We start from the raw sequence: 11,824 nt of genomic DNA, 5'->3' as shown, positions 1-11,824 counted from the left end.
ACTGAACACATCAAGCATTTACAGCTATGCAACACAGCACTGATCCCCCGAGACCCGATGACAGCCAAGATTTGGTGTTAAATTGCAGTGTTTATTGCCAAATGAGTAACAGAAGTGATGGAAACACCACCTTACATACAATGTCTCACAGATACATGAATGGAGGTATGGATTTTTTTTTTTTTTTTTAGTGTGCAGTCCACAAATTTCCTATATACAAAATCAAAAGGTGGGTGGGTGGCTGCTTTTCCAATTGCGAATGATAGACCATCCCTGCTTCTGCCACTCAAGCTTAATCATACCAGAAATTGTGAAAAGCTTCCCGGGGCATGAAGGAGAAAGTCATTATATTTTAAACTGGTCTAATTAATATGGAGGACTGGCATTGACTGTAAAATTATCTGATTAAGATGAGAGTAAAGCCTGTCATGCTGCTTGCCTGACCTCCACTATAACAAGATCACCACCATCAGATGCACTTATTTCGAGAGCATGTACCAATGACCTACAGATTTTTTAATAAAAAAAATAAATTAGTTAGAAAGACTTAAAATGATTTGGTAAACAGAACAGGTGAAAATGATGTCTGCAAATATGATAGTCATTTGTGGGAGCTAATCATTTCAATCTGCAGGCCAGCTGTATTCTTAGTATTCAGTATTCTGTCGATTTCACTGAAGAAAATTGAATATGTCACAGTATGTGAATAACTCAATAATGAATGTCAATGTTGTTCCTACTGTGACAAAGGCCTATTAATAGCAGTTAATTAAATATTTAGCTAATTAAATAACTAATTTTAATGTCACACTTTCAAGGTCATTTTTCATGCTGGTTCTCTATTAACAGTGTCAACACTGTCAGTGATAGCTGTGGTTCTCCTACCGTCATAAGTCCCAAAGTCGGCTCAGAAAAAAAGGGTTGAACAGCACACCACCATATCTGTTTTTTAATAAAGATTTTTCAATTTTAGGAGGTCCTGCAACTGCAGATTAGAATTTAAACAGCTTAGTTTTTTTTATCTCAAGATTTAAAGTAAATACTACTTATAATAATATTAATAATAACTGGTATAAAACTGACAACATATTCTGTCTCACAGAAGCATGAATAAAATTAGATAATAGTCATCTACTATTAATGTTGCGTGGTCAAGTATAGCTATTAAGTAACCACTATGTGAGCAGTAAAATTCACGAGTTTTGATGATTATATTTCTGCATTTTATTAACATAATGTATCGGATTTAGCTTGTGATACCAATGTGAACCCTAGCCTCCTATTACAGTTCTAAGATAAGTAAAAGAATAATTGTAACTGAACATGCAAAGATAAAAAAAACAAAAACATATTCAAATAAATTTAGGCTTCTGAGACATGTAGTGTTTCTTGTCCTCTTTAAATCCACAACCAACCTAGTGACGTGGTCAGTGACGTGCGACAATATTGCATGACTACAAATTTGGCTGTCAAACAAATCGATTATAATTTAACGTGCAGCGATTTAATTTTGTATAAAATCTGTCATTAATTCAGCAGCTCTCCTGGTGTGTGTTTTTGTTGAGAAGTGCCATATAATACATTACATTTAAAATTTTATTATGTATATTAATTTAGAATATAGTATGTTTTTAAATATACGTTGTGAAGGCCCGAAATTAAAAGTATGTGGATGTCGTGAAAGAGCCGTTGAAAGGATAACGCGTTTTACTTTACGGCAAGATTGGCCTTCCGCTTTTTGTGTGTCGCAGTGGAATTTGGCTGGACTTTTGCGTTTGTGTTGCTAACAGTGGTTTGGGATTTGCTTAAATACAATGGGAATAGAGGAGGAAACGGACCGCACCGTCTTCATAAGAAACCTAGATACTAAAGTGACGGAGGAGCTTTTGTTCGAGTTGTTTTTACAGGTGCTGCTTTCGCCACTTGTGCACAAAACTAGAAACTGTTGGTAGCATAATAGCTAGCTAGTGGCACAGAAACCGCTTACAAATAAAGTCACCGGAATGTACTAACACGTGGAACTGTAAGCTGTATTGTGCGGTAACAAATGTGTCTCGTTTACATGTCTTTTGGTGTTTTACACATGCGTTGTGTGTAGTGGTTTTTCACCCCCGAATCACAGTAGCTAGCTAGTTAGCTGTCGTTAGCTTTAGCCGTTGATCACAAGCTTTTGTTTACGAAATTCGTTGATCCTTTCTGCAGGCAGGACCTCTTGTCAAAACCAAAATTCCAAAGGACTCGGACGGGAGACAGAAGACGTTTGGCTTTGCCGTATACAAACATGACGTGTCCGTGCCCTACGCCGTGCAACTACTAAACGGAACCATGCTGAATGGGAGAAATATCCATGTGCAGTTCAGATCAGGTGAGCTGGCATTTTTGTTGCTTTGAATTATGACGTAAATATTTCAACGTGTTTTGTGCATTTATGTGGTTTCAACACTGAACGTTTCAGTTAATGTTTGACTATCCAGAAATAAGTAACTAAAAAGCTATCACAGACAAAGCTGCGACCATCATATTTCACGCAAAGAAGTAGACGTCAGTACTTGAGTAAACTACTGTTAGTGTTACTGAAAAGCAATGACCCATGTACAGTAACCACCACACCCTACACCCGATAGGGATTCTTTGGTTTCGGTGTTGTGCACAGTTGTCGGTGTGCATAGTAGGTTAAAAGGAATAGAAGTGAGACAAAACCTTGAGCGACTTAGTAGTTGAATTAAATCACTCAAGTCTACGGAAAACCAAAGGGTTTCAGTCTTAGAATGGATTGTGCATTGACTTTTTAACATATAAAGATATGTCTTTTCAGACAAGGTACTAGGATGAGACAGTATAGTTAAAAGTTGTATCACTTCTTTTTCACTGCATTGTCTGACTTATATAATTCTACCTCACTCTGAAATGCAGCCTGCCTTGTTTGCAAAGTTTTCCTCCAGAAAGTTATTTTTAGTATACATTTATATTTAACCATGTAAATCAGCACTTGGGTATGGAACTATTTTACTAGATAGTGTAGCTGTAGCATTTTGGGTAGTTAACTCCTCTAAACATAGTTGGCAATAAACATGGTAGCCAACATCACTTGTGATTGTTTCATTACAATTAATTGAAGGAATACAAATGCACAAGACTAAACACGGGTAAACTATTTTACTATTTCTTTATTTTTTTTAAATTTTAAGTTTAAAAAAAATGAGCAAAGGTAGAGTTAGTTCCTGTCTAAAACTGCTCACACACTGTGCTTTCCACATGTGGTATTTTGCATGTAAAGCACCACAATTTCAAGTGGTGTTTACTTTGATTGTGCTCATAAGAAGCCATACATTTTTTATGCAGATGTCTGCAAAACTAGGCAACAAGAACCAATATTATTTAGATGCATAACTGCCTCTAAAGCCCAGAGCAAAGACAAACCTGTCCCTTTAAAATATTACTTCACATGGGAAAAATGTATTTCCTCTTGGCACATCAGATATTTATTGGCAGTGTTAGTGAAGTGTGTGACCCAACCCAATTTTCCAAAACCTTTGCGACTTAACCAAATGCCTGACGGCCAAGGACCAGTAAAAAAACATGTTAGCTGTCAAGCCAGTAGCCCGTTTGGGCCTGTTCAAATATAACTTCAATTTCACATGTAAAGCAAACAGGCTTTGGATTACTTAATATATTATCATGCTTTTTACAACTACATGAATGTACTATTGCTGTGTGATTTATTACTATTACTGAAGGTTGCTTGCCATACCAATACCAACTAGATTTAAATCTTAATATAAAATGAATAACAGTAGGGTGGACATTAGGTAAGGCTGCACTTTTAGTAGCAATCTCATATAGAAAACTATTCCGCGCGTATATAAAACAGGTCCGCAGCTCCAAACCATAGTAAAGGGACCTCTGGCTAATACGTTGGGTTGTGTGTTGGGCTCGTAGCTTAAAACTAGCTTTACTTTGTTGTCTGCGTCAACTTTTGCTAGCGAGAGACAGAGAGAGGCGTTGAAAGGCTGCTCCAACTGAACTTATTGTTTCGGAGGAAAATGTGAACACAGTGTACAGTTGAGTCTAAATAGCTTATTTACAACTGGGCTCGTCAGGCACTCTTTTTGGCTTCAGTGGTTATTATTATATTTACATGCTTCCATTTCACGTTTCTGCTCGGTAACAACTCGTACTTTTTGACTCTCCTTTTTCTCCCTCCCTCGCTCACAGACACATAACAGGTATGGCAGTCCATTCTCCCTACAGCACGGACTACACTGCCCATGAGGCTACATTCTTTATGGCTATGCCTGTATATTCAATTATTTTTTGAATAATAATTTTTTAAAATATTTACGTCATTGTGCGGTAGGGCTGCTACAAACGATTATTTTGATAGTCGACTAGTCACCGATTATTTTTGCGATTAGTCGACTAATCAGATCATGCATCCATTGGGCGTAAAACGTACAGCTTATTGCACCAGCAGCAATCTGCTCTTATATAACTATCATTAGCTTACAGCTTTAAGTGTTTAAGGTATGTGCTAACTTAAAATAAAGACAAGATGATAGTTTATTAAATTTTAATGAAATCTGCAGATTGTTTCGGTGAAGTTTAATAAGCTCCTTGCTATCTAAAATATAACGGGACACCGGAGTATATTCTCGAGCATCTTACGCTTCTGATGATCAGTTGTCTGCTTGACATTTATTCAGCTGTGTAAAAACTACAACTTTAATCTCAGCCAAACCAATTTACTCAGGAACAAATAAAATACTAAAAAAAAGCCAAACAATAACATTTTAAAGTTCTCTAAGTGACTCATATGTTTAACCTGAGTAGCGAAAGACGGTGGTGGGTTTGAAAACGATTTGCCGGGAGTCCGGTGTTCACACCGGCTCTAGTGAGCTTTGTCCCCGGCTAGCTATCGAGCTAGTGGGTAACAGACGTCTCTGAAAACGTCGGAGCGCTTTTGAAAATATGTGGTGTCTTGATAAACTGAGCAGATATTTGAGATTTACACAGTTACATTCTCACCTGAAAATATGTTAAACGTTTATTTTGTAACCCATAAAGAATAATAAGAGTAATTTTAAAACTAACTAGCTGCCGCCATTGTTAGAAACTGAGCAGGGCTGCGCTTTGAATTCTGGGACAGAGCTTCTTCTTCTTCGGGGTTTAACGGCAGCTGGCATCCTTGTACATGCAGTGCTGCCATCTTCTGTTTCAGTCCGTTATTACACTCTTAAATCCATCCATTCGCTTCCGCTTATCCTTTTTCAGGGTCGCGGGGGGCGCTGGAGCCTATCTCAGCTGTCATAGGGCGAGAGGCGGGGTACACCCTGGACAGGTCGCCAGTCTGTCGCAGGGCTTACACACAGGGACAGACAACCATTCGCACTCACATTCACACCTAGTGGCAATTTGGATGATCCAATTAACCTATCCCCATAAGCTGCATGTCTTTGGACTGTGGGAGGAAGCCGGAGTACCCGGAGAGAACCCACGCAAACACGGGGAGAACATGCAAACTCCACACAGAAAGACCCCGGCCTGATGGTGGAATTGAACTCAGGACCTTCTTGCTGTGCGGCAACAGTGCTAACCACCTTGCCACCGTGCTGCCACTCTTAAATCCTACTACTTATTCCTGCGCCTTTTGTGATCTTACAAAGCTTCAAACGACGCGTCGACTATTAAATTAGTCGTCGACGATTTTGATAGTCGACGTAATCATGACTAGTCAACTAATCGTGGCAGCCCTATTGTGCGGGCAGCAAGTAGAGGTGACATGGGCCGCGGGATTGAGACACAGACATTAGAGCCTCTTAATGCATGTTTTGTTTGGGTTTCCGCCGGTGTGGAATTAGCAAAACTAGAGAGGGCATAGCCTAACATATGAAACAGGAAAAGACCGCTGTGTAATCCATTTATTTCAACAAAGTAAATGTATTCTGAATACCACCCTTTTAAACGGTAACTGTAACGCAATACAGTTACTCATATTTTGTATTTTAAATACATAATGCCAGTACATGTATTCTGTTACTCCCCAACACTCGTTAAAAGGCTGATGACAAAAAAGAAAATGTTAGTGGCATTTACACCACAAAGATTTATTTTAAAGCTTTGGTTAAGTATTTTGGAGAGTTAGGTGTTCACATAATTTAATTGTAAATCTAGTAATACAATATGCTATATCATTAAAAGCTACGGGGTAGTGTGTGTATAAAGTATAGTTAGTTTTCTGTGCTTGTCAGTGTTTAGGGGCATTTAAAATGATTTTTATATAATTGCATGAATTAGTGTCAACTAGTGTCTGGTGCTTTGCTCATGTATGAAAACACAGACATATGTTAACTTTATATTTTTATTATGATCAATATTATTAATTCTATGTGAATTATATCCTATATATTTATTGCTCTTCTGCTTTGTGAGTCATTGTATAAGACAAAGTAGTCAATTGCAGACACTATAGGTGTCACATTTTGATCAACAGTTATTTACATATATGCGTAATAACCCGTTCCAGTGACCTCAAAAATGTCACTGCACTTAAAATTGATTTACAAACAAAAACATGCACGTAACATAGCCATAATTTAGCCATTCATTTTGAGTCAGCTACTATATGTAATATATATGATTTGTAAGAATTTAAGTATTTTAAAAATAATTCCCAACAGCTATATAGATGTTTATAGTCTTGGTATCCTTGGTAGTTTTTCTTATCATTTTCATCTAGATTAATTAACACTTGTAGGAGGAGCTAGGGGAAAGAGTATATAAGACATTCTTATATAGTTCTATATTGTGTATTGTGTATTTTGTTGTACAGTTATTTTATTTTCAACTTTAATTTATATATTTTATCTTATTCTCCCAGTTAAATTTACCCTTCATTCTAATTTGTGTTGTACAGTTATTTCATTTTTAACCTTAATTTATATTTTATTCCTTCCTAGTTAAATTTACCCTTTTTAATTTTTCATATTTATTTCCTATCTTATTCATAGCCTTTCCTTTTTTGTTTTCTTTAGGTCACGAGCAGTTGTCCAAGCATTTCACTACATATCGTACTGTGTATGACTGTGTACGTGACAAATATAATTTGAATTTGAATTTTGAGTTTAATTCAATTCATTTTAAGTTTAATTTTTTTTATATAGCAACAAAACAACAATAGTAACCTAATGGCATACATGCATTTGCTATATTACTAATATATTAAGATTACTGCAATGATATTTATTTTTCTTAAAGAGTGTGTGTTTGTCATATCATTTGGTATGGATCAAGTATATGTATGCTTTCTTCTTTTTAATATAAATTTTGTTTTGCTCGCTCATAGGCAGCAGTCATTGCAGCAATCCAGGGAACTCACAGAATTCAAGTCCTGCAAGTACCCCAAATCCCCATGGCCAGAGGTAAGAGAGTGTCTCACAGCATCAAAAGTTATCATCTTATTGTACCAATTAAGATGCTCACATGCTGTTAATAAGAGGAAAGACTAACAAGTTTCACTGTCAAGTATTAAAATATTCATTAAAAAAAAATAAAGTCCATTGAGACTGTGGTAATATGTCACCAAACCCCCCCAAAACAAATCAGTACTTTGGAGTCACACTTAACTACAGTTGTGATGTAGTAGAATTAAGTCAGGTGCTTCAAGTCACCATTACTATAGCACCTGAGCTTTGAATTATAAAGTTAATGAATAAATGAATAAAAATTGTGTAGGCTGTTCAAAACAGGCTGACTGTTGGACTAAAGAATTCAAAAACATTATCCAATCTTAAGTGTATATAAGATTTACGACCCTTTTGCTTTTTGTATGGCTGTAAAATGAATGAATAATAGTCATTAAAATGTCTTCCTATGCTGATTAGCAAGTTAAAGCTGGTTTGGTGAAAGCAGCATCTTTCAGTTGTAAAGTGAAGTGAAAATGGAGTTAAGCTCATGTTTGTGATGCCTAGTTCTTTTTGATATCACAGTCACCAGATCATTTCTAATCTGTCACAAATATATCCTTCCACGGTAGTAGAGGCGAAAATTTCCTCAAGATAATAGTCATATTTAAACTCTAAATGTATGCCACGTGGTCCATGTGACACGAATATAGTCATCGGCACAGGTCTGTCAAAGTGCAGATGTAAACACATGGAAACCATGAACTGGTCATTGTTGCCTTATTCCATTACATCACTTCAGGAAAACACGTTTGTGAGTAGATAATGGAAACGAGAAAATGACCCAAATATTCTGAGAATTGTCCCAGCCAGTCACATAACTTTATAATTTTTATTACACTTGGAGAAGACGAAAACAGGAGTGCACACGACTAAGTTAGTAGACATTTACATGTTGCTGTTGGTGTCAGAAACAAGTATGTTCTTATTTAATCAGCGTACTGTGTCATTTTCTTTGATTCCCATTAGACATCAGCCTCTCTCTCTCCCCATCTGTCTCTCTATGAGATGTTGTTAATAAGCAAGGTGCAAAGTACACAGATGACAGCTGAGCAAACTGGTGTACGTCTGGATTACATAGAAAATGAGTGAAAATGTTTGTATGCAGGCTGCATCTGAGTAAGCAGGCATAGCCACTAAACTGGAGTGATGTTTAATGATATTCTGCACAGGTGTGTCAGTGCTAGTGTGCAATGGGAGGGGCTGGTGCTGGCACTGCCAACATTACCCACACTTGGCAAATTAATCCGATATTGTGGGTGTGTATTGTGGCACAAAGTGTCACACACTTCAGCAGCATTTGAAGTGTGATGTAATCATTAAAGAAGGAAGCTAGCTGTTTCAAATGGCTGTTGCATACTTTTGCACTACTTTTAAAACCAGTTTTTAACCTCATGCATCAGATTTTGGTCAATTTTAAATATTTTGTTAATTTCAATTTTCAATTTAAATATTTTGTTAATTTAAAATTAGTCAACTAGTGAAATTTTCTTTCCGCAATCTTTTTCTAAAAGAAAAGTAAATTATAAATTGCGAAATGTTTTGTAGTGTTTTTTGTTATTTTGTTGTTAGAGGTAGATTGATTTTTATATTAGTGTGTCAGTGAAGTACTCCAATATAATTTTTGGCTCATCCTGCAAAACTAGTTATAATAAATTATAATAATATAATATAATGATGTTAAAAATAACTTATGTGGTCATGGGTGCTGTCCTATAGCCTTGTAGTAACTAGCAGCTTTGGTAGAACCTTCTAGTAGTTTGAAGTTTACATAGACACTGAAGTTCTCCTCAGTCACTGGTCCCTTCAACTACAATAGTTACTGTAAGTTGTTGGGGCAGCTGTGGATTAGGAGATAGAGCGGGTCATCTGGAAATCCAAAGGTCGAGGGTTCAATCACCAGCTACTCAAGTCTTCATGTTGAAGTGTCCTTGGGCAAAACACTAAGCACTGAGCTTCCCCCAATGCATCCAGAGTGTGTGTTGCTTAGTTAGGACCAAAGCACTCATGAATTTGTGTGAATAGGTGAATGAGGCTTGTAGTAAAAAGGGCTTTAAGTGCTCAAAGTAGAAAAGCAAAATAGAAAAAGTTCTAATAAAAACTTAATGTTGATCTTATTTGAAGACCCTTATAAATTGCTATTTCCACACTCCTACAGAACCCCAGCCCAATTCAGCTCTCCACCATATACTCCTCCACACCAAATGCAGAGATCCTTTTCTTCTCCCGATAATCTGCAGAAGCATGCCATGGTAAGTTTCTATTTCAAAAAACAATACTGTATTGTCATAATGGACAGAATTCATATGCGTTATTCAAGGATTGGACTTGGCTTCTTTTATGTTCAACTAGCTCTGTTATTGTGTAACAAATAAGTCAATATGTAAGCCGTGTGTAAAAGAGGACTTTTTATTTTCCCTCCATTTGTAGATGAACAACATGATGTGGCAGACTCACATGAAGCAAATGGACCAGTTAAACGGCTCCTTAAAACCTCCGCAGCGGCAGACGTTTGGAGGTGGAAAGTCCGCCAGTGGTGACTCACGGCATCATGACAATACTCCCTATCGGCATCACGCATCCCAGAATAACAGCACTGGCAGAAGCCAGCGCTACGTGGAGGAGCCGGGCTCTGGCCGTCATCAGCAACATGGCCATGGCCGAGAGAGCCACCACCACCATCATCAACACCAGAGCAACAGGAGTGGCAACCGTCACTATGACAACAGAGGCGGCAATAGACCATATGATGATAGGGGTAGCAACCGTGGCTACCAAGACAGTAGATGGCAACGATACTGAGATGTAAAAAAAAAAAAAAAAAATTAAATTCTGTACAGACTTAAGTTCTTCAGATTTGAGGACACTTTTCTAAAGATGATGAACTATGTAGAAAAACATTATTGTGTATACTCAGGTTGTTTGTAATGATCCTATCAGTTTTAAGATTTAATAACTCATGCCTTAGACACATTTTTTAAATTATTTTTATTTTACTTTTAAGGCATTTTAAAATTTGTACTCTTCTTTCGTGTGAGCTTTTCATCACAGACGTTGCAGATATTTTGTAGGGTGTCATTTTGTCATGAGAGCAAGGACAAAAGCTATAATTAGTAGCGATTTTTAGAATACGAGGGGGGAAGTATTAAAAAAAAGAAATTGGGCAGTTTTTTATGTTATGCAGATAATATTTAAACGGTGCTGCCATAGTTAAAAACGAAAATCTTCAGGTACTTTGCAAAAAAAGAACAATAACTTTCAGATTCCACCAGCACCACTTACTACAACAGGGCACTGACTTTTTCTGATTGTAACATCGTCTAACCTTGCTCTTTTCCAGAATTTTTTTTTACTCTTATGTGTAAGACTGTTTTAAAATGAACATTTGCATTATTATTATAAAGCCCTTTTCATTTGACTGCTGCCTTGTCTTTCATCTGGCTACAACTCAAATACTTTAGGCTCTTGGCTCTACATCGTGAACCTATTTACAGCTCTTTGTGTATGCGGCTAAGTTAAGTAAGTAGGCTATTGTATGTTGATGCTACATGCTGTAATGCATGCACACAAGGCCTTATCTGCACCTATAAATGGACCTCGTGTAACTAATATGCTTGTGCCATGGGTTATGAAGTAATCTACAGGTGGCGCCACACACATCCTTTTATTGAATCAATTAAGGTGGTAAATATAACTGAGCCACATGATCAGCTCCTATTTGACCTTTCAGTTCATGATGCTTTCAAGTCTATACATAGGTTTGACACTCATTCTGTACTCTTGACTACATTCAGTTATGTTTGGGTTTACTGCTTATTCGCTAGAGTCCCACGTAACCGGTTCTTGTTCACCCTTAGCGAGTGGCACAGGTTTAGGTTTGGGCGACTTCGCAGAAACGAAAGGTAGTTCATTGTTCCAACTTAAAATTAGCAGGACTTTGATCCCTACCATCTGACGGTGCGATCAGGCTTTGTGTCCCGTTCTGTTTCTCGTGCAGTGGTCGTCAAATTACTTAATGTCTGTATAGATGTCATAATTACCCTTCCGAAAGCGCTTATGCCACTAACAGCGGCTCCCGTGCAATATCGACAACTAGATCCCTCAGTAAATCTCCCAGAGTCCAAAAGTAGAGCTGTATTTGCACCCTCTGAACTAAGCTCTGACTTGCTTGTAATCTACCTATCGTCTGATTGCATCCTGATGCTCCCAAATCGCTCTAATAGAGAGTATCCTCTGTTCGGTGTCAGTACTAGGAAGGCCTTTATTACGCTTCGGGCTGCGGCATAACTCTTCTAATTGGTTGATCTGCCTGGCGTCTCCAGCTCTGGAGCGGGCGGATTAGAGGCCGCTCGGTAGCCGCTGCT

General features: G+C 37.5%; 1 protein-coding gene across 1 annotated transcript; it reads left to right on the top strand.

Annotated features, from left to right (window-relative positions):
• The first annotated feature begins 1,690 nt into the window (after positions 1-1,690).
• Positions 1,691-10,878, top strand: rbm7 (RNA binding motif protein 7). The gene is made up of 5 exons (XM_005927305.3): positions 1,691-1,907; positions 2,203-2,365; positions 7,343-7,418; positions 9,619-9,712; positions 9,891-10,878. The coding sequence occupies exons 1-5, from the start codon at positions 1,815-1,817 to the stop codon at positions 10,260-10,262; spliced, it is 798 nt and encodes a 265-aa protein (XP_005927367.1). The 5' UTR covers positions 1,691-1,814; the 3' UTR covers positions 10,263-10,878.
• Positions 10,879-11,824: the final 946 nt, after the last annotated feature.

This window comes from Haplochromis burtoni, unplaced genomic scaffold, assembly GCF_018398535.1.
Source record: "Haplochromis burtoni strain Fernald_Lab_line unplaced genomic scaffold, NCSU_Asbu1 Contig_88, whole genome shotgun sequence".
NCBI lineage: Eukaryota > Metazoa > Chordata > Actinopteri > Cichliformes > Cichlidae > Haplochromis > Haplochromis burtoni.
Note: the sequence above shows the minus strand (reverse complement) of the source record. Positions and strands in the feature narration are given on the sequence as shown.